The following is a 23,858-nucleotide window of genomic DNA, read 5'->3' as shown; positions in this document are numbered from 1 at the left end:
GTTTTTCCAGGCTGCTCCTCTCAGGCTTCAGCACGGATTCCCACTGTCTGGTGTGTGAAGGAATAAGGAAATCAGATGTAACCAAGGTGCGGTGCTAGGCGAGGATCCATGCGTAACTTATCCTCTAGAGCAAGGTGTTTCTGTGGTGCCATCCGCTTTTCCCTAGAACAAGAAGGGGGATATCAGAGAAAAACTGCAGCAGGACATTGAGTAGGATATTGTTTGCCGATGACACCAAGTTATGTGGTTCAGTTGATACACTGGAGGAAAGGAATGCCATCCAGAGGGACCTTGACACATTTGTGAGGTGGGCTGATGCCAGCCTTATGAAGTTTAACCATGCCAAGTGCAAGGTCCTACACCTGGGTCGGAGCAATCCCAGGCACAGCTACAGGTTGGACAAAGGAGAGATTCAGAGCAGCCCTGCAGAGAAGGACTTGGGGGTATTGGTCAATGAGAAACTTAACATGAGCCTGCTTCAGTGTACACTTGCAGCCCAGAAGCCAACCGTATCCTGGGCTTCATTAAAAGAAGCGTGACCAGCAGGTCGAAGGAGGTGATCCTGCCCCTCTACTCTTCTCTCGTGAGACCTCACTTGGAGTATTGTGTGCAGTTCTGGTGTCCTCAACATAAAAAGGACATGGAACTGTTGGAACAAGTCCAGGGGAGGGCCATGAGGATGATCAGGGGACTGGAGCACCTCCCGTATGAAGACAGGCTGAGAAAGTTGGGGCTGTTCAGCCTGGAGAAGGCTGCATGGAGACCTCATAGCAGCTTCAAGTGTCTGAAGGGGGCCTACAAGGATGCTGGGGATGGACTATTCATCAGGGACTGTAGTGCCAGGACAAGGGGTAATGGGTTAAAACTTAAACAGGGGAAGTTTAGATTGGATGTAAGGAGGAAGTTCTTTACTGTGAGGGTGGTGAGGCACTGGAATGGGTTGCCCAAGGAAGTTGTGAATGCTCCATCCCTGGCAGTGTTCAAGGCCAGGTTGGACAGAGCCTTGGGTGACATGGTTTAGTGTGAGGTGTCCCTGCCCATGGCAGGGGGGTTGGAACTTGATGATCTTAAGATCCTTTCCAACCTTAACTATTCTATGATTCTGTGATTCTAAAATAGCCTCAGTTCCTGGGGGGATGACTTGTAGACCTCCCCTGGGCACTACTTAGGCAGTCCAGTTACCTGTTGAGTCTCTGCTCTAGAATGTTGATATGAAACATGGATTCAGAGCAACTAGAGAGGTAGTCATCCTTCTCCTTTGTGCTGAGCTGGTTCTTGTTTTCCTGAAACCACAGGTGTCTCTTTTGCAGCTCCTTCACTGCCTGTTGGGGGAGCAAGCAACCGTGAGCCAGGGTAATGGAAAGGAGAGCAAGGAGCAAAGGCACACCGAAGTGCAACTCAAAAGTTCAGGGAGCTGAGAGGAAGGAAACCACAAACTGGAGCTGGTTTACTTTTATGGACGGCAGTAAGTTTGAGATGAGGTCTCACCGAACAAGACAATGCGAGACATCAAAACGTGGAACAGCAAGAGGCAGCAAAACCTCAATGTGTTGCCTCCCTGTAGTGAAGAAGCACTAGGCACCTAAATCAGCTCTGAGATAGGGACTTTCACCCTGAGGCTGTTTTGTTCTTTGATCTCAGATGCTAACAACAGCAACAACAACAACAAAAAGTAAAAAAATAAAACCAAGCATGTTTATGGCTCTTTAATCAAAGGAGGTTTGTTTCTTGCCTGCTGTCACAATTAGATGCGTGTTACCCTCCTGCCAGTGCAGAAGAGTCTCCAAAAGCATGCACATCCTGGAACACGACTGGGAATACCTTTTCAAGGCGAGCCTGGATGAGGTTGACTTTGTAAGTGAGATGATGCTTAAAATCAGTCAGGCAGTCATCTCTGACACGCAGGGCCTGCTCCTGATTCAGCTTATCTCTGCAGCCATTTCGAATAAGGAAAGGTGCTAAGTAGTCCAGATCCTGTTTCTTCTGTCCAAGGAGCTCATCCTTCATGGTACTCTTCTAGAGGGGAAAGGACAGAAAGAGTCATGGTTCCATTTACCTACTTCCCCAAACACCCCATGATAAAGCAAAACAAAAGCAAAGGCCAAAACTCCTTCCCCTGTGGCCACCCCTGGAAGGAAATAATATTTCTTTTTCTTAATTTGATCAAAATTACTGCTTTGCATTAGCTTTGCATATCAACCCTTTCCCAGTGTGTTTTTTATTCTGTAGTTTCTTTTCAATCATCCTTTTTTAACATTTCTCCTCATTTCCTTGATTTTAAAGACATCTCTTATAGAAAATGTGTAATCCACTGAGATGCAAGAAGGGATCTACGAAATCTCTTTGTATTAGGACAGGAAGACATTAGGACAGGGTGTTTTGAGTGACACAAGTTTATAGGCTGGTGAGTAGCTGGTTCTTGCATCTTTGCCCCTGTTTTGTTTCATGGCAGAAGTTTAGCATGTAAAATTTAGTACCACCTTTTATAACTTCTCTATTCAGTCTAAAAACCATTCACAAGAAGCACCCTGGAGATCTTGGAAAAACTGAAAATAATTATTATTTTTTTATTTGTCCAGAGCATTTCTAAGTTCTTAATTCCTCAACAGAAACCCTGGAACAAAACTGGCCATGCAAGTAAGAATGAAACCCAAGAAATCAACTGATTCCTGTCACACAAAGAAGTGCGTGTTTGCCTAACAAAATGAGTCTGGCTAGAAAGATGCACCTTGGAATCCATTCTCATACTTCCCGCTATAATCCCTACTCTCAGCTAATACTTGTTCATTATTTTATCAATTAAACAAAGTAAAACAACAATCTGTCTTGGTGATGTAAATTTTTCCAGAAGGTCAAAGCATGATTATGTTGTTTTAATGGGAACTCTGCTGAAGTTGTGCTAACTTGCTAGGTGATCAGCCCAAGTATTTTAATGGTACTAACAGCTCCTCAGAGGCAATTCTCAGACAGAAAAAGCTTTCTCTAGATTTATTTGTGTACAGGTTAGAAATACTAGGATTAATGAAGTTGACCTACCATGGCTTCATGCTGTCGTCTTCTCTCTTCCTTCCTCTCTCTATTATAAATTGAAACTGATAATTTAATATCGGCTTCTTCAGTCTGACGGATCTTCAAAATAGTTAACACCTTCCAAAAATCAAAGAAAGAGCCCTCAGCTTTTTTACAAAACAACAGCACTTTTACATGCTTGACCTGCTAGCAGATCAGATGCTGTGTACAAGAAATGCAGTACAGGATTAAATATAGGAGATCTATTCAAGTATGTCCATATTCTGCTGATAGCTCAAACCAATAGTGTTTTTGTATTTAGGTTGCTGCTCTGTATTAAATTCTTGAACACAATTATTGATATTATGTGTTAAGAAAGCTCTTCTGAAGTCATGGTCTTGCAACTACTTCTGAAACTGCACTGATAGCTTTGTCTTATTCTTTGTCTCAACAGGATATACAGCACAAGCAATATGAATATTTTGTCTATTGATACATCGAGAGAGAAATTTAGCAAGGTGTTCATGAGGTCACAGGGAATAAACTTCAAATTTCTGGAGAAAAAAAAAAAAGAAGGACTTTTGCAATCTTGTTCTTAATTATTACTAGTATTCTGGGCTAATAGAATCGAGTACTTCTCCAGCTCCTTCAAGGGTTCCTCTTCCTAAGCAAAACATTTAAAAATATCCAGCAGCTTTTCCTCCATCTGCTAGAATGGTTGTATTTAGCATGAAGTACTAGAAATACTACATGAAGTACAAGTACAAAGAACATGGATTTGTTACAGGGTTCACAGTGTGATTAGGAGTACAAGCAATGTATTTTATGAAGTATTTCCCTACAGCTGCTCTCACAAAAAGTTACTTCAGTGTTTTGATTAGGACTTCCTGGAAATGCCTAGCAACCAGATGTATCACATACAATATCTTTTCTTTTTGGTCTCATTCTCAGGCAAAAGGCAGGTATGTTTCCAGATGCCCCAATTCATACACGGTCATTTGCTCCCTGAAACTGTCTTTCAGAGAATGAAGAGTAAGAGCAGGAGTGTTCGTGACTCTCCATAAATACATTAAAGCTACATCTTTACTGAGCAATGGCTGGGCTGCAAGCTCAAGAATTCAGCATGGAGACCAGCTCTGTGGCACCAGTTTTATTTTTACCACAGCTTATGTTGAGAATACTTTGTCAACCAAGCAGCTCAAATTATTTGGATGCTGAAGAGGCACTCTTCATCAGGGACTGTAGTGATAGGACAAGGGTCAGTAGGTTCAAATATAAACAGGGGAAGTTCAGGTTAGATACAAGGAAGAAGTTCTTCCCTGTGAGGGTGGTGAGGCCCTGGCACAGGTTGCCCAGAGAATCTGTGGCTGCCCCATCCCTGGCAGTGTTCAAGGCCACGTTGGACAGGGCTTTGAGCAACCTGCTCTAGTGGAAGATGTCCCTGCCTGTGGCAGGGGGTTGGAACTGGATGATCTTAAGGTCCTTTCCAACCCAAACCATTCTATGATTCCCATGCCTGACCAACTCTGACCCAGTGTGGGCACCTCCCCTGTTACCTCTGCTTCAGATTGCCGGACTTGTTCCTTAACCCGCTTCTCTTTTGCTGTCAGCTCCTTCAACAAGTTGTACAGATGGAACAAACTCTTGCCTTTCTCAAAGGACCCTGCCTGGAAGCAGATGAACTAGTGAAGGCCAGTAGCACTCTCTGGGTGCATGGTACCAGGTACTCTGCTATCAGAAATTGGCACAACTCTGCTATAGTCAAGATAGTGACACTGATTTCCATCACTGAAATATCTAACCCATAGAAAACACTTTATTAGACTTCATTTTGATTTTGAATCCATTGGTAATGTGAGGCAGATGACACATCTTGCACTTTTATATGGTTTGAACCAGTTTTGCAGGATTAGAGATGAAAGGATGGCACTCGTTCCCTGTACATCCTCCTCAGTGGGAAATAGAAACATCAAGAAAACTTGCTTAACATTAAAAAATCCTGTATTTTTAATCTCTCTTTGATTTTCCTAAGTGTAATTGTGCAGCATCACTGCAGAATTTATGGTTACAGACTCACATCAATGATGTCAGTGGAGTGACCCCTCCCCCAAATGAGAGAATTTGGCTTAATGACAGCGCTCCACTTATTTCAGAACATCTTTTATTGAAGGCTATCTATCTATCTATCAATCAATCATCTATCTACCTATCTATCAACAACACATTAAGCTTTAGTGTCTTGTTCTGCATCTGCAGGGTAAACTGGAAGATATAAGCAACAAAATGAACCAAGAAGTCCACGGCAGAAATGGATGGGATGTCTGGGATGTCTGCCTCTGCTTCTCTGCTGTACCTCTTCTTCAAGAGAGAACAGCAGAGGAAATTTCAGCTTCCCTGCCATGAATCCACACAACTGAGCCCAACAGCTACTGAACCAGCACCTTGAAAGATCCCAGTGCCTGTGCTGCCTGATGACCAGGTCTAGGAAGACGACCTCAGGCACGGTCACAGCAAGCCTTTCATGCTACAGTATGTCCTACATTCCAGAATGACAATGCATCTCCAGGAGTGTTTGTACTGTCAGCAGGGAGGCTGTCTGTGAGGGAGGTGTGCACATGGAGCAGAGGGCAGCATGGAATAAGGCATGCTTGGAGTTCTTCCACTGACATTTCACCTTCCCTTTGTGTCTTGTGCTCTAGAAAAACTTCGATATAAGTAGTTTTACTTCATACCTGGTATGTGATGCATGTTTCTGGGGTCATGAAGACTTTATGTTTACTACCCCTCTCTGGCAGTTTGTGGAAAAGCTTCTTTGAGGCAGTAATGTATTTATCTTTGAGGTGGTATGTCAGATAGATGTCCTCCTCTGTGATCAGAAAGATACATTCTGCGACGTCTTCATCAGCAGGCTTTTCTGGGTTTCTGTGAAAACACTCCTTGATTTGCTAATGGGGGTGAAAAAAGAGAGACAGAAGCAGATTAGACAAAAAAACTGGAAAGATTTGCAGAGTTGGGTAAAAACCCAAGGGAAAAATTGGGCTTTTCTGCCTGGATTACAATGGCACCTCTTGGCCCATAGTCCTACTGTTCTTTCCTATGCCTGAGGAAAATAGCGCAAAGCTGCTTAACCTAAAATGTTATTAGTTTGGGGTCAGAACATGAGATCATTTTAGTAGTTTTGAGTCCTGTGAAAATCTCATTCCGAAATCATAGTCAAGCTTTTTTCCTTTTCTCTGATACACATTTTCCAAGTCTTAGTTTCCCACTTATTCTAGCTGCTCCAGGCAGCTGGTGACAACTGGTCACATTGTAGCCCTCTGTCAGGCAAGCAGCCCTGAGACACAACAGCTGAGCAAGGCTTGGGTATCTCATCTGGAGCTTTGCTCTGGCTGTGTCCACCGAAAATGAACCTAGAGTACTAGGCAGTATGTTCTGTGCAGTATAAATATCACTGTAACAGATATTCTGTTCCTGTCTTGACCGTACCATGATAGGCTTGGAGCTCATGTCAATTCTCTGTGTTTCATCTCCTTGGTTGCCAAAGTTGACATGCCGAAGGTAAAGGAAGTCATCCCGCCCCATGAAGTACTCTGTCATCTCACTAGCAGTTTCAACACGCTTCTGGAGGCCATCAACTCGTGCCTCATTGTAAAACTCCATTGTATGTCCAGTCTTGGGCTCCAGCGACGTATAGGTGTGAGCTGAGGATGTAAAAGAGATTAGCAGCTATGATATGGTGAACATGAGTGTGTCCAGAGGAAGTCTCATTTTCTTCAGCATCCAATAAATCAAATGCACCCAAGAGTATAAGAAGGGAATGTAATCTCCTCACTGTTGTGTACCAACATGTCATGGCCTAAGGATGGCAGGATGGCTTTACAGGGTCAAAGGGTTACTGCCTTCCTTACACAGTAATGCAGCAGTGAGTGGAGCCTGGATCCTGCCCAAATCAGGAATGGGCACAGCCTCTGGGTGAAATGCTGCTTGAGCAATAGATCTGATGCAGGACTTTCTCTCCCCCAGCTGCTCAACACTGACAGATCAAAAAAGGGACTTTTTACATGGAAACTGGCTTTTGACAAGGGCCTGTTAGGACAGGACAAGAGGGAATGGTTTTAACTTGACAGACAGGAGATTGAACCAAGACCTTAGGCAGAAGTTCTTCCCTGTGAGCGTGCTGAGGCTCTGGCACAGGTTGTCCAGAGAAGCTGTGGCTGCCCCATCCCTGGCAGTGTTCAAGACCAGGTTGGATGGAGCTTGGAGCAACCTGCTCTAGTGGAAGGTGTCCCTGTCCATGGCAGGGGGTTGGAACTGGACAAACTTTAAGGTTCCTTCCAACCCAAATCAGTCTGTGATTCTATAATCCTAAGGAGAAAGTTTCTAGTTCTATCATCTCTACTTTTAAAAGTAAATTAGATCACCATATATATGATAGATATGTATTTTTCTCTTGTTACGCTGGCGAGAGCACTCTCCAGGACTGTAAGCCAACGGAGTCCTACCGGCTGCAGTGGCTGTGTCGTGGTTTAAGCCCCGCTGTAAATTAGAACCACGCAGTCTACTTCCCCCAACCCCACTCCCCAGAGGGATGGGGAGGAGAATCGAAAGAATGTAACTCCCACGGGTTGAGATAAAAACAGTCCAGTAACTCAGGTATAACACAAATCACTACTGCTGCCACCAATAATAATAATGATAAGAGAAATAACAAGGGAAGAAAATATGATACCGCTCGCCGGAAAAGAGCCCGACCGAAAAGAGGACGTGCCCTTCCGGGTAGCTCCCAGTTACATCCCCGGGCATGACGTGCTGTGGTATGGAATACCTCTTTGGCTAGTTTGGGTCAGGCGTCCTGTCCCTGCTTCCTCCCAGCCCCTCCTCCTCCCTGGCAGAGCATGAGACTCACAAAGTCCTTGGTCAGTCTAAACATCGGTGATACCAGCTCTTCCCAGGCCAAAAGTCAAAAACACAGTACTGCAACAGCTACTAAGAAGGAGAAAAACTGACTGCTACTGCTGAACCCAGGACAGTATCCACCACTTATTCCATACCATTCACGTCATGCTCAGATCCCACATTTTCCATATACCCTCACTCTCATTTCAGTGCACTGTTATCTTAGTGCACGGACCAATTCCTATAAAGCTACTGAGTCCATTCGGTTCATGATGTTGGGCTCCATCTCTTGGAACAGTCTTTCAGGGCAGGAGAAGCTGTGTGCAGTGTTGGATCGTTGTCTGCTGATGCTGATCATTCCTTTACTGTAGAAGTCGTCCGGTTCTATCAAAGTTCATTCTCTGTTGGGATGATGGTCGGAGGGAAGTCAGGGCCAGTCGCTGGTGCCCTGCAGACTTCTAGTTGATGGCTATAGCAGGCAACAGCGTACAATTGAGTTCATTGTCTGTTTTCCCCTAAAATCAAATTCCCTTGAGGTACGCATCGGACTTCCCCATCTTCCCGCATTACCCACCAAGTATATCCAGGTCTCTGAGCAAAAGCAATCCCACGAGTGGGTTTGCCTTTACCTGAAGCAGGAATAACCCAGACTGTCTTCCCCAGCAAATTCTTCATGTGCACCACAGGAACTTTGTCCCCCTCTACAATATGTAAAAGTTCTGACTGGGCTGGGCCAGCCCTGTTGGCAGATCCTCCGGTGTTGACCAACCAGGTGGCCTTTGGTAAGTGTGTATCCCAATGCTTGAAAGTTCCCCCACCCATTGCTCTCAGTGTAGATTTTAACAGCCCATTGTACCGTTCGATTTTCCCAGAGGCTGGTGCATGGTAGGGGATGTGATATACCCACTCAATGCCATGCTCTTTGGCCCAAGTGTCTATAAGGTTATTCCGGAAATGAGTCCCATTATCTGATTCAATTCTTTCTGGGGTGCCATGTCGCCACAAACTCTGGTTCTCAAGGCCCAGGATAGTGTTCCTGGCAGTGGCATGGGGCACAGCATATGTTTCCAGCCATCCGGTAGTTGCTTCCACCATGGTAAGCACATGGCGCTTGCCTTGGCGGGTTGGTGGGAGTGTGATATAATCAATCTGCCAGGCCTCCCCATATTTATACTTCAGCCATTGTCCTCCATACCAAAGAGGCTTTAACTGTTTGGCTTGTTTAATTGCAGCACATGTTCCACACTCATGAATAACCTGGGCAATAGTGTCCATTGTTAAGTCCACCCCTCAATCACAGGCCCATCTATATGTTGCATCTCTGCCCTGATGGCCTGAAGTGTCATGGGCCCACCGAGCCAAAAATAATTCACCTTTATGTTGCCAATCTAAGTCCATCTGAGCCACTTCAATCTTAGCAGCTTTATCCACTTGTTGGTTGTTCCGGTGTTCCTCAGTGGCCCGACTCTTGGGTACATGGGCGTCTACATGGCGTACCTTCACCACCAGGTTCTGCACCCGGGCAGCGATATCTTGCCACAGTGCAGCAGCCCAGATGGGTTTACCTCTGCGTTGCCAGTTGCTCTGCTTCCATTGCTGCAACCACCCCCACAGGGCATTTGCCACCATCCATGAGTCAGTATAGAGATAAAGTACTGGCCACTTTTCTCGTTCTGCAATGTCCAGGGCCAGCTGGATGGCTTTCACCTCGGCAAACTGACTCAATTTACCCTCTCCTTCAGCAGTTTCTGCAACTTGTCGTTGAGGACTCCATACAGCTGCCTTCCATCTCCGATGCTTTCCCACAATACGGCAGGACCCATCAGTAAACAAGGCATACTGCTTTTCACTTTCTGACAGTTTATTAAGTGGTGGGGCCTCTTCAGCACGCATCACCTCCTCCTCTGGTGACATTCCAAAATCTTTGCCCTCTGGCCAGTCCATGATGACTTCTAGAATGCCTGGACGACTGGGATTTCCTATTCGAGCTCGTTGTGTAATTAGTGCAGCCCATTTACTCCATGTCGCATCGGTTGCATGATGTGTAGAGGAGACCCTGCCTTTGAACATCCAGCCCAGAACGGGCAACCGGGATGCCAGGAGGAGCTGTGCTTCAGTGCCAATCACCTCCGAAGCAGCTCGAACCCCTTCATAGGCTGCCAGTATCTCTTTCTCAGTTGGGGTATAGCTGGCCTCAGATCCTTTGTATCCCCAACTCCAAAAGCCGAGGGGTCGACCTCGAGTCTCCCCTGGAGCTTTCTGCCAGAGGGTCCAGGTAGGACCATTCTCCCCAGCTGCGGTGTACAGTACATTTTTTACATCTGGCCCAGTCCAGACTGGTCCAAGGGCCACTGCATGAACTATCTCATGTTTAATTTGCTCAAAGGCTTGTTGTTGCTCAGGGCCCCATTTAAAATCGTTCTTCTTCCGGGTCACATGATAGAGAGGGCTTACAATCGAACTGTAATTTGGGATGTGCATTCTCCAGAACCCCACAGCACCCAAGAAAGCTTGTGTTTCTTTCTTATTAGTTGGTGGAGACATTGCTGTTATTTTGTTGATCACATCTGTAGGGATCTGGTGACGTCCATCTTGCCATTTTATTCCCAAAAACTGAATCTCCTGTGCAGGTCCCTTGACCTTACTCCGTTTTATGGCAAAACCAGCTTTCAGCAGGATTTGGATTATTTCCCTCCCTTTCTCAAAGACTTCTTCCACTGTATCACCCCACACAATAATGTCATCAATGTACTGCAGGTGTTCTGGAGCTTGCCCCTGTTCCAGTGGAGTCTGGATCAGTCCATGGCAGATAGTAGGGCTGTGTTTCCACCCCTGGGGCAGTCAGTTCCAAGTGTACTGGACACCCCTCCAAGTAAAAGCAAACTGTGGCCTGCACTCTGCTGCCAAAGGAATTGAGAAGAATGCATTGGCAATATCAGTCGTGGCATACCACTTGGCTGCCTTTGACTCCAGTTCATACTGAAGGTCTAGCATGTCCGGTACAGCAGCACTCAATGGTGGTGTGACTTCATTCAGGCCACGATAGTCTACTGTTAGTCTCCACTCTCCGTTAGACTTTCGCACTGGCCATATGGGGCTATTAAAGGGTGAGCGGGTCCTGCTCATCATTCCCTGACTCTCCAGACTACGGATCAGCTTATGGATGGGAATCAGGGAGTCTCGGTTGGTGCGATACTGCCGCTGGTGCACTGTTGCGGTCGCGATTGGCACTTGTTGTTCTTCGACCTTCAACAATCCCACAATAGAAGGATCCTCTGAGAGACCAGGCAAGGTGGACAGCTGCTCATTTTCCTCAGTCTCCAAAGCAGCAATACCAAAAGCCCATCGGTACCCTTTTGGGTCTTTGAAATACCCTCTCCTGAGGTAATCTATGCCGAGGACGCATGGAGCCTCTGGACCAGTCACAATGGGGTGCTTTTGCCATTTCCTTCCAGTCAGGCTGATCTCAGCCTCCAGTACAGTCAACTCTTGGGATCCTCCTGTCACTCCAGAGATATAGATGGGTTCCACCCCTTGACAGCTTGACGGCATCAGGGTACACTGTGCACTGGTATCTACGAGAGCTTTATACTTCTGTGGGACTGATGGGCCAGGCCATCTGACCCACACAGTCCAGTAAATCCCATTGTCCCCTACCTCCACCTGGCTGGAGGCAGGGTCCCTCTAATTGTCATCACAACGTTGGACACCTAAGTCGTATTGAAAGGGATTATTCTTCGTTATCATAGGAGCTGGAGTAAAATCAGCTCTTCCACTCCATCTGGGAACCTGCTCACCAGAGACTGAAGCTGCAGCTCTCATGGGATGATTAGTCTTGACCCTTGTTCCTATTTTCAATTCATGCACCCGTTCCTCCAAAGCTGAAGTAGGTTTTCCATCCCACTTCGTCATGTCTTCTCCATGATCCCGCAGGTAAAACCATAGGGTGGCCCGTGGTGTTTGCCTTCTATATCTTCTGTCTCGAACAATAGGACGTCTTTCGTTAACAGCTGAGACGTGTGTTGGTACACGTGAGGAGCTGGATAAATCAGATAGATCGTCCCTCAATTGTCTGACATCCTGGGACAGTTTTTCCACAGCTGAGATGATGGAAGGGGTGAGATTGTCTTCGAACTCTCGGAGTTTATGAATCATTTCATCCACTGTTGGTGTTACTATGTCACCCCAGGTTACTGTTGCCAATGAATGGGCGTATGATGATGGTGCATTCCGTGTAAGTTTTCACCACATGGGTCGTGTACATTCGACTTCATCTGGGTCTATGGGTATATCTCCGTTATTCGGTTTGATGTGATAGATCATCTCTACGATGGCTGATTCCCTCAGAGACTGGATGCCTTTGTCTAAAGTAGTCCACTTGGCCGAACGACTCGTAACATCGTCCTTGTATGGAAACATTTCTTTCACAGCTGCCAAGAGCCGCCTCCAAAGACTGAGGGACTTTTTCTCTCTTGCAATTGCTTTGTCAATTCCCCCTTCTCTAGCAAGTGATCCCAGCTGCTTGGCTTCCGTACCTCCTAGTTCGTGACCATCGGCTCCATTGTCCCAGCATCGGAGCAACCAGGTGATGATGTGCTCCCCTGGTTGATGGGTAAAATCTTTTCGCATATTCCGTAGCTCGGTTGAGGTCTGAGGTCGAGAAGTCACCTCTTCTTCTTCTTTGTCATGTGATGATGACTCCTGATCAGATGGTGGCCTGGGTGGTGAATACATTGTTTCTTCATCTTGCTTCACCCTTCTGCCTCTTTTTTGCTTTTTCTCTTGCGTAGAGGGGCAATCGATATTGGTATGAATTGGTCCTCTGGTTTAGCTGCAGTCATCACTGTGGTTTGAGTAGCAACAGTACTTGTCGCTGGGGGTGGTGTAGCTGCTGTGGTTGGAGCTGGGGTAGCTTCGCTGTCTGTTGCAGTTGAAGTTTGAGTAGCGGCTGTACTTGTCGCTGGGGTAGCTGCACTGTCTGTTGCAGTCGAAGTTTGAGTAGTGGCTGTACTTGTCACTGGGGTAGCTGCACTGTCTGTTGCAGTCAAAGTTTGAGTAGTGGCTGTACTTGTTGCTGGGGTAGCTGCACTGTCTGTTGCAGTCAAAGTTTGAGTAGCAGCTGTACTTGTTGCTGGGGTAGCTGCACTGTCTGTTGCAGTCAAAGTTTGAGTAGCAGCTGTACTTGTTGCTCGGGGTGGTGTAGCTGCTGTGCTCAGAGCTGGAGTAGCTGCGCTGTCTGTTGCTTCGCCCTCAGATCCAGGGACATTTTTTCCCTTTTGAAGGTGCTGGATAGCGTTGAACAAGGCCCAGTAAGCATAGGCCAAGCCCCAGCACGTTGACATGATTTGTCCCTCTCTGGTATGACCAGGATGACAACACACCTCATTTAAGTGTTTTACTAATTCTTCTGGATTTTGCAGTTGTTCAGTGGTGAAATTCCAAAACACTGGAGGGGCCCACTGACCTAGATACTTGCCCATACTATCCCACACACCCTGCCACTCATGGCTATCCAACCTCGGGGAAAATCTCTCGGTCCCCCTATTTTGTCGTCTAACCCCAGACAAGACCCAAACCCAACTCTGCTTAACTCTTGAGATCAGACGTAATGGTTGTGAACAAAACACACTCTGTATGCGTGCCAACATGGTGACCCCCATCACAATCAGCAAACAGGTCTCAACAATATTAAAAGGCCACTCAAAAATTTCAAAACTCTCAAACGATGCTGTAAACGGTCTGGGAGGGGCACTGGGAGGGTAAAAGAATGTCTCCTTCATAGGTTGACCACCCAGGAAGGAGAAAAAAGATGTATAGTTGCTAAGCATTTGTATTATATACCTCTCAAAGTATAAAGGTGGTGACCACACTGGGAACATAAGCCAGACCAGTTTCATGATCAATCCTTCTATTGTATTACAAGTCATTGCCACAAAATACAACGAGACAACAACCTTAGCCCAAGCCCCACACTTGAAAAACACCAACACAGCAAATACCGGCTCTAAGTAACCTATGGCATATTGAGACTGTGAGATCAAAAACAACAACTTTGAGAGCCAATAAATCAGCATTGTGACGAGTGACTATTAATCCAAAACACTGAATGCTTATCACAAATACGATTAGACACACTCCAGTCAGATCTGTCGTTATCTCAACCCTTCGTGCCCCACGTTGGGCGCCAAAAAGAACTGTCGTGGTTTAAGCCCCGGCTGTAAATTAGAACCACGCAGTCTACTTCCCCCAACCCCACTCCCCAGAGGGATGGGAAGGAGAATCGAAAGAATGTAACTCCCACGGGTTGAGATAAAAACAGTCCAGTAACTCAGGTATAACACAAATCACTACTGCTGCCACCAATAATAATAATGATAAGAGAAATAACAAGGGAAGAAAATATGATACCGCTCGCCGGAAAAGAGCCCGACCGAAAAGAGGACGTGCCCTTCCGGGTAGCTCCCAGTTACATCCCCGGGCATGACGTGCTGTGGTATGGAATACCTCTTTGGCTAGTTTGGGTCAGGCGTCCTGTCCCTGCTTCCTCCCAGCCCCTCCTCCTCCCTGGCAGAGCATGAGACTCACAAAGTCCTTGGTCAGTCTAAACATCGGTGATACCAGCTCTTCCCAGGCCAAAAGTCAAAAACACAGTGCTGCAACAGCTACTAAGAAGGAGAAAAACTGACTGCTACTGCTGAACCCAGGACAGGCTGCCAGATAACCTGGAATACCTTTAAGACAGAGGGAATGTCCTTTGCTGAAGTAGTCTGTGGTCAGCTGTGTTTGTTTATTCACTTCTCTCCTGACCAGGGTGTCTTCTCGGTGTTCAAACCACTCTCTCACCTCCACTACATCAGTATCTGGCAGGAGACAAAGCATTTCACAACGCCACATCACCCTGTTGGAGGTGGTAAGATTCATCTTATGCACTCTCAGTGTCTGTGCAAGCACTCTGTGCTCCTGATGCAGTACAGTCACTTGAAGTGGTCCTGTGCACAGGAGCATTTTGTAGATGAATCCTAAGCTACATTTCAGTAGATAAATTATACCTTAGGAGAGATTATTCCTCTCCATCAACAAGAAGTAAAGTAGTCAGCTCAGGGGGAGAAGGTGGCATGGCACATGGCTACATTTAGGCAAGAGAAATTCCACCCCAAATACTTCCTGATAGTGTCAGGAGTTAAGGAAAATGAGATGGGGACATTACACTATCCAAGAGGACTGAGGACAGGACACTGGATGTCCAGTTAGGAATCTACACTGTTTCTTGGACCAAAGAATAATGCTTCAGAGTACAGAAACATCCACAGTCTGGGTATTTCCCATTCTGTGCCCACAGAAAGGGCAGAGTCTGGATATTTCTATGGCTTCCATCAGCACCAGTGGGAATAGTGATACTACCGGATCAAATCAAACCAGACTTCCATTTCTCTGAAGACTGAAAATCCAAGCAGCTGACCTGTGGCACTGCACAGCCTCACCAATGGCCTGTAAAACAGACTCAAAATTCTCACAGGACCCCCTAGCAATGCTGGAGAGTTCTGGGGCTTGACAGACAGCCTGATGAAGCATTTGAAAATGCGGTAGACAATTCCCACCGAATGTGAAAGGAAGATGGATGGGAAAGCACAAGAGAGACCCTGGCAGAAAGGGGACATCCTACTCCTTCCCACCAACAGAACCTGGTTGTGTCTGCTCAGTTGTTGACCCATTCCTCTTACAGTCTGGCCCTGCGTAGATGGTGAGGCGCTGCACCAGCCCATCGCCATTCAGGTATGGTGCCCATTTCTCCAGTTTTGCTTTGTTGTACAGAGTCACCTTCTTCCCCTGGCAATACCGGGTCTCAAACTCTGCAGTGGGAGATAGAGGTGTCATAAAGATTTACTCCCTTGTATTCAGCCCAAGGAAAAAGAATTTAAGAGGAGCTAACCACAGTCTAAGGGAAGGCTGCATTTATTGATCACGTTCAGCTGCCAGCAAAGCTGTTCAGACCCTGCCTCAAAGCTGTAATAGTATAATAACTCATTTCTCTCCCAAAGCAGGTATTTGATAATGCAGGGGCATAACTGGAACAGAAAGTCCATCCCAGGCAAAACTGGGATGATTTTCATCTGTCAGGAAAACACAGTGTGTCTGTGTGAGGGGAGTGTTGAGGGGGTTCCCACTCAGCATGAGACAGTGCACCGAGGGCAAGCATTCAATCTAATGGCTGTTGCTGTCTCCATCTGCTGCACTTCACTGCTGTACCTTGTCCATCCAGAAGGGAGAACTCTTGAGCCAAACAAATATCCCAAATCCACTAAAAGAGTACCTGGGGGCAAAGCAAAAGGCAAAAGAATACCTACCTCTGGGAGGTACCCGAATTGGGGCTACCCACGATGGTGGCATGTCAAAACTCATTCTCTTCTCTCTCTCCTGATGACACAGAAAAAGAGATTTGTATTTCTGGCACCTTCACTTACTGTGCCAAGAGACCTTTTGATGCAGTGACCAGAGCTCAGACTCAGCTCGGGTACACTGTGGCACAGCTATAAGAGCTGTGTTGGTCACACATAATAGCCCAAGGACAGAGGCAAGCAGCACACTGCATTTATGTGGAAGGAGAGCTTTACCGCATCCCCACACTCTCATTAGCACATCCCTACTCTAGATTAATGGAATTATCTTCTCCTGGCTAATGTTCCTGCTGGACAAGGGATGAACAGGACTCTCAGCATTCAAACTGATGACCAACATTATGTGGACTGTGGAGGACACTTTGCTCCCTGGTTGTGGGCACAGTCTGAGAAGGGCAGATAACAGGAAGAAACATGCTTTTATTGGTGTTCCTCTGTCCTGCCATGCTGGTGCAATGCCTGTTTTATCATGCTGTGTTCTCCCAACAGGACAACATACCATCTTTTGCTTCCAGTATCCAGCACTTTTTTTATATTAGAGTACATACACTGTTCCTACACTTGGTTGGCAACTCCACCTAGCAGCCTGGAGGGCTGGGTGCTGACCAGCAGGGCCAAAGTGTCCAGGAAAATGTCTGTTTTGATTTTATTTCTTTTACTGATTTCGTCCCAAAGGTCAATGCACTGGAGGCCTACAGGGATCCCAAGCCACTGAGGACACCAGAAGTACCACGTGAAGTCCTGCTTCAAAAAGCATTAGAACTATTCAAGATTGAGAAGGAATGGAAAGTGGCAATTAAAACCCAGCTGGAGTAATAGTGACCTAACCTGGAGGGGGCAGCAGGCAGGCAGACATACGTGGGCCTACGAGCATACCAGTTCAATAGAGCATCCCCACTGCACGAGAGCCGTTTGAGTCACTCACTGTGTCACTGTCGAATAACTCTTCCTCCTCCTCAGGGAGCAGCTGAAGAGGGTTGCTCTCCGAAAGCATGATTTCCCAGTGGATAGCGTCACCCAAGTCAAAGATGAGATCCTAGGCCATACAGAAGAAACCCACTTAGCTACAAGGGCACTAAACTGAAGGCTGCCTCTGCCTGCCTGCAGTGATCTGGACCTGGCTGGCTGTCAGGTTATAAAGGACAGACCTTTATAACCCTGACAGTTATAAAGGACAGACCCTGCATCTCACTGTGGTGTCAGACCCTTGGCTGGCTGGTGGGACCTCAAAGACTGCCCCTGTGCCTAAAGGACTGCAGATCCCTTTCCTCATGATGCCTCTGCCACAGATGAATCAAAGTTGCTGGAGATGCTTCTGCCTCCTTCCCTGGGGCACGTATAGCCCCAGAGTCAAGTTGCTCTAAGTCAGACTCTTGCCTCGTAGACTTTATATCAGCTGGGGAGTAGCTGAGTGTGGGAGGAGCCTAATCAAGATCTTTCCTGATGGGCTCAAAACATCCTCTGCCTTAAAAGCTGTTGTTTGGGAGGATGAGCATCCACTCAGCCTTAAAAGCTGACATTCTAGCACTCTAGGGGTTTAATAGGTATGATCCGTATTTGCTAGCTTGGGGTCTGGAATGTCCTGGAGTAGTTCAGAGCCTATGTCATCACAGCAACATGACCAGAGCCAACACAAGGAATGGTTAAGTGGAACTGGGATCACAACTGATCTTGGACTTTCCCAGGACTCTGGTTAGCTCAACTGTTCCTCCCAGGCATGGGGTGCTAAGGGCTCATTACCTTGCAGCCGTGCCTGCAGTCCTGCATATTCACCCAGTAGTTCCTGTGGTTCCAGACGCTCTCAATCCCAAGGAAGCATCTATCTGTGGTGTTGTGTCTGTTTCCCGTGAAGGGGTTGATGAAGAAGGTCTCGCGAACCTCCCTCTTCCCAGACAGAACCAAAACCCATGCGTGCACCCGCAAGCCGTGCAAAGGTTCATGCATTTGCTTTCCCGCTTCCTGTATCAGAGAGGACAGAACAGTTATTACTGCCATTTTATTGCTACTTAGTCTAACCCAATGGCAATCTTAATCTCTCCTCTGACCACTTTAGAAATGTCTCCAGGCCCTTAACACTCTTCTGAAGAGTGAGGTAGCACACACTCGGTACATACTGCTGTGCCAGCACATGCTGTGTTCCCAGAGGCCAAGTGCTCATCTCCATGCTCAGGGTTGTGTCATACTTCACAGAGGAGGCCAGTGAGCCCTTTTCCTTGGTCAGCCATTCCCTGTATCTCATCTCTTGACCCTGGAGTTTACAGTGAGGTGGACCTTGTTTGCTCACCTTCTTGTCTCTTTCCTTGTCCTTCTGAGCAGCTTCAATTGCTGCTGCCTTCTTGGCCTCCTGCTGAAGCTCAAACTTGCTCTGCATGTCTGGTAAAGGCTTAATTCTGTACTTTTTCTTCACCTCCTCTTCTGGTACCTGTGTCTACAAAAGCAGGGTATTGCTGTGAAACTCAGTAGAGATCAACAGAAGGGAAAAAAGGCGCGGCTTACAGGCAACTCTCAGTTCCCAGCCCTTGGCTGTTTGCAAATACTGGAGCTAGTGTGCAGGAATTCAGTGAAGCCAAAGAAGCCTCTTAAGGAACTGCAGAAACTCACTCAAAAGATTCATTTGGTGAGGTCCCTGTCTGGTACAGACTGAAACCCCGTGTGGGCCTGAGGCTGTTCCCCTTAGCTCACTTCTGGAGCTCACTGGAAATGAAGAGGCTAAGCATGCATGCTGGGCTCCTCCCTGCAGGTCTCACCTCCGGTGGCTTCCTGAGCAGTGGGCACAGCTGCTGCGTCTCATCCAGGGTGCATGTCTCAAGGGTGGCATAGCCCTGCACGCAGTAGGCATCATACCCGGCCCCGATCAGCATGGAGCACAGCAGCACGCTGAAGTCAAAGCAGTTCCCTCGCTGTTGTTTCAGGGTGGTGGTCGGGGAATAAAGTGAACTGGGCTTGAAAGAGAGAGATACATGTCTGCAGTGCTTGTCTTGTGAAGCTGAAACATACACTAGGCAGAAAGCAGGAGAGGTAAGAGGGCATTGCCCATATCCCTGGGTTATGCACCCATAGAGAATCTGTTACATAAAATTCCTATATATAAGCCACTGTGAGAAAATTATTGGACTTATATTCAAAACATGAGTGGGGTTGGGATAGAGAAAGTTGGGTTCCCCTCTTGGTGGGGACAGTCAGAGAAGACATCCAAACAGGATGTAGAATGACCAATGATCTGCACACAAGAAAGCCACTCAAATCACACTGTCCAACAGTACATCAGGCCCAAGAGCAAAGATATGAAACTGTGTGCCTCCGAATTACTGGATTGTTGGTATAGCATCAACCTTGTTTTTTTTTTTTGTTTTTGTTTTTGTTACTGTGATTGCGTCTGGGCTCACTGTAGTGCAGGACTAACATTTATGTTCAAAATAGATATTGTCAAGCCCGACCCAACTATGCCTGCTCCAAGGACCATTTACCATGCAAGAGCATCAACTACCAATATTAAATTGGTGGATCAGGGAGACACGAAGGAGGACTTCTTTCCACAGAGTATCTTAGAGTCTGTTGTTTTGTTTAGTTTAACTGACAAGAAAGAGCTTCAAAATCTAACCTGGTGCTGCTGGAGTACTGATGGTGCCACCATGTGTACGCCATGGAGTACTGATGATCACCATCCCTGGAAGTGTTCACAAACTGTGTAGACAAGGCCTTTAGTGACATGGTTCAGCGGTGGCCTTGGCAGTGCTGGGGAATGGTTGGACTTGATGATCTTAAAGGTCTTTTCCAACCTGGCTGATTTAGAACCTCATGGTTCTAAAGGAAATCAGTAATCATCTATCAAACCACAAATGGCACCTTAACACCTGTGTGACCCTAAGCACAACACAGTGTAAGGGGACCTGCAAGGTAAAAGATGCACAACGCGATGCAGGCAGGCTGGTCGGACACAAGGGACACTGACAGGCAGATCAAATATAAAGGCTTTGAAGAAATACCTCTTGTAACATGACAGCCACAGACCCCAGAAGTCTTCTCCAAAGTGGTGTGGGAAAATTCTGATTCAAATCTGATGACAAATTTAACCATAGGGAGAGATAGGCAGGACAAGCTCATCTAACTGCTGAAAATTTAATGCTAACCACAACTCTGGAGAAGGGCTTAACTTCCACCTCTAGCTGGTCTGTCTGCAATGTTTTAAAGCAAAAGACCCATAAGCTAAATTCACACCAGCCAAGAACTTGCCCAAATTCTGGCATCATTCCTTCTTGCCAGTTGAGAAATTTCCATTCAGCCACCACAAAATATCCCAAAACAGGGATAGAAATGTCTAGAGCCCCTAAGAACAGGTCACTGAGTTCAAACATCATCCCCTAAGCTTCATACACTTCTTTGTTCCAAGGTGTTTTGGTCTTTGAGGGGAATCTCATCACCATTGCAACCCACAGTGGACAGCTGGTCATACGGGATGACTGGGAGGAGGGCCAGGCCCCATCTTGTTGAAATGGTGCTTACTCCTGGACAGGTACCACACTGCATGTATACTGGGATTACAGGTCCAGAGTGTGCAGGGCCTGGAAAGATCGGGGGATTGCCTAAGTAATGAGGGCATGAAGGAGAGGTCAGAGACCTTTGTAATCCAAGCCACTGGGGTTTCCACATTGTGTCCTGCCAAGAGACCCCTCTGGCACCTCCATTATGGAAATGTTCTTGATGGGACTGCAGCCCCTTTCTTACCAGAGTGATAGGGCACTCAAGAGGCTCCATGACAAGGTAATCTGAGACGAAGCTGGCACAGCCATCCCAGTCGTACAGCTCTGTGTAAGGCAGCAGGGTTGGCCTCACTGTTGTGCTCACAAACTTCTGTAGGGCAACAAGAGGACTTTTGTCACTCAACAGGTGTCTGAGTCTCTTGTCCAAAGCCATTCTCAGAACATCCCTGGGTGTGGCAGCTCACATTCAGGACCTCCCTACGGCATATCAACAGCATCAGAAACCCTCCTCACCAGTTCCAAGATGGAAATTTCACAGGTTGAGAGGCCATCTGCTTGTCTGTACCTAAATTTCAAGCTCAGCCCAGACACATTACCGGTGCGAGCCAGTTCTGCTCTTAGTTTTCAAGCAAGACAAACAGCTACTGCCCTTTCCAGCTTTTTACAACATCCAGCATTTTTTGCCTAGCATGTTAATCACAGAATCATAGAATGGCTTGGGTTGGAAGGATGCTTAAAGCTCATCCAGTTCCAGTCCCTTGCCACGGGCAGGGACACCTTCCACTAGACCAGGTTGCTCCAAGCCCCGTCCAACCTGGCCTTGAACACTGCCAGGGATGGGGCAGCCACAGCTTCTCTGGGCAACTTGTAACAGGGCCTCACCACCCTCACAGGGAAGAACTTCTGCCTAATGTCTAATCTAAACCCACATTCTTTCAATTTATACTACACGCTGGGGAAAGCTGATCCAAAGTAGCAATTCCAGATGCCAGGGGGCAGATCAGGTACAGAACTAGACAGCAGTTGTGAAGCTTGGATCCAATCCTAAACAAAACCAGACACAAACTTGCATGTGTACTTCCTTCCCTGTAACTTCTGCGAAATTCAGAGAAAGATCTAACTCTGGATTCAGATTCCGTATCTGTGATTAAGTCTGAACCTTATCTATTTCATGTGTTTCTTTTACTTTCCTTTACGTTTCTATGGTCTTTCCTGTTTCAAAAGCATTGTGCTGCAGGGCTGCGAGCTGCCTGCAGCCCACAGGGTACCACCATCATGTGCGTGGTACAGCACTTGTGGATTTGGACAGCCAGGGTGTTCCCGAGGTGCTGGGTGCCCGGTGTTCAGTGTGCTGTGGGCACAGCAAGTGGGTTCCCATTCCCACGGAAGGGTTGTCCTTGCCCAGCACATGTGCCCCAGCTCCACACCACCCCATACCTCCACTCCACACTCGTTGACTGGATGGAGGAAGAGCGGCTTGCGGTCAGGGCAGAGGTGAATATACTGCTGGAGGAAATTGTCAGCGATGTGCAGCAGCTGCTTTTCCTTGGGCGAATTGGCCTTATATGAGGATGGTAACTGGGACATGTCAGTGGAGCTAGAGCCCAAATCAATTCCAGGGCAGGAGGAGGCAAAAAGACAGAGGTAATAAGGCAGGAGCAATTCAGGCAAGATGACCTGCTATCAAAACATGGCAAGGGCTCCCTCTTCCCTAGGAACAAAGAGGATCATATCCATGGACATGATTTTTGCATAGTCAAGCTCCTCCGGAGTGATGGCAAGCTGACATACACCCAGAGGCTGAGGGGATCTTTGTATAGTGCCATGACAGCAGTGAATGCATGTGCAATGAGTTACTTTGTCTTACTCACAGGTGCCCACTCTTGCACAGACAAACCAGGCACATGAAACTCACTCATTCCCCTCCCTGTGCCAGGGGACCACGTGTGCCATCCACATATGTGCCTTCGCCCTGTGGACCCCAGAAGAATCACCTTTGCTTATGCCAGCAACCAACTGACACACATGACTTACTGCTTTGGGACACAGTCTTGCTCCACAGGCACCTTTGTCTCCACACCCTGGAGGTCATCACTGGCTGCCAAACCTCTCAGCTTTTCTTCCACTCTTTGTTCATCTTCCTCCTTCTCTTCCACGGCATCCATTCTGCCTCCTCTGGGAAACTACAGAAACACTTACACCAGGGAGAACTCAGGAGTGGGACCCAGATACACAGCAACACAGAAACATTAGCATGCTGGCCACAGTGATTTAGTATGTGAGCACAGCTGAGTTGTGACAGTGAGGAGTGACACTGAATTCGAGTTTGGAGTGGGCCTGGTGAATAAGTGGCTGCATGCTGCTGGGTGTCATACTAACCAGGGGAGCCGGGCTCAGCACACCATGCTGCATGGTCGTGCTGCACTCCCTGCTTGTCGTGCCTTGCTGCATCTTTTGACCTGCTTGGGCTGCTGCCAGCTAGAAGACGGCTCTGGAACCCTCCAGGCACCAGCTGATGGCCCTGCCACAGCCGTCGGGGATACATGGAGCCGAACCGGCAGCACAGGGACCTTGAAGCAAGCGGGCCGTCCCGCAGTGCTCAGCAGCCTCCAAGGACAGAGGCTGTTTGTTACTGATGTCCTCTCGAGGACGTGGGGGCTGTTTTTCTCCCACTCCCCGCGGTCAGGCTGACCTGTGAGGCACACACAGATATCTGAGGCACAGACCTTGCAGTTGGGGGCACGGAGGCCCCAGCCCTGCTCCCCGGCCTCCACACTGCTTCTGCGGCCCCGCTCTGCCGCTGCCGCTCCCTGTCCGCACCGCTGCTGCCCAGCACCCTCACTATGGCAACGCCGGCACAGAGGCAGAGCGAGGCCGTGGCGGGGCCTGCGGCATACCCCGGCCTCCCCCGGGGCCTTCCCCTGAGCCTATCCCAGCCTTCACCGAGAGGCTTCCTCCCGGCCCCCCCTCAGGTCTCCCACCACCGCGGGCGGGACACCAGCCCTTCCCAGGCCCCGGCTGTCCGGGGGCGCTGCGCAGGTGCTCAGCCCGCACCCCCTTGGCTGTCCCGGCTCTC

General features: G+C 47.6%; 1 protein-coding gene across 1 annotated transcript; it reads right to left on the bottom strand.

Annotated features, from left to right (window-relative positions):
* Positions 1 to 71: 71 nt before the first annotated feature.
* Positions 72 to 22,947, bottom strand: DRC7 (dynein regulatory complex subunit 7; the record flags this gene model as incomplete). Its single annotated transcript, XM_080638362.1, has 17 exons — positions 72 to 162; positions 1,183 to 1,322; positions 1,822 to 2,016; positions 3,037 to 3,147; positions 4,566 to 4,676; positions 5,742 to 5,954; positions 6,496 to 6,710; positions 14,637 to 14,765; positions 15,627 to 15,755; positions 16,251 to 16,320; positions 17,200 to 17,337; positions 18,042 to 18,260; positions 18,586 to 18,723; positions 19,049 to 19,243; positions 21,027 to 21,152; positions 22,220 to 22,379; positions 22,817 to 22,947. 17 exons carry the CDS (start codon positions 22,945 to 22,947, stop codon positions 72 to 74), a joined length of 2,511 nt encoding a protein of 836 aa, XP_080494488.1.
* Positions 22,948 to 23,858: the final 911 nt, after the last annotated feature.

Source organism: Psittacula echo (genome assembly GCF_963264785.1).
Source record: "Psittacula echo genome assembly, chromosome: Z".
Lineage (NCBI taxonomy): Eukaryota > Metazoa > Chordata > Aves > Psittaciformes > Psittacidae > Psittacula > Psittacula echo.
The sequence above is the reverse complement of the archived record's forward strand: the minus strand, read 5'-3'. Positions and strand labels throughout refer to the sequence as shown.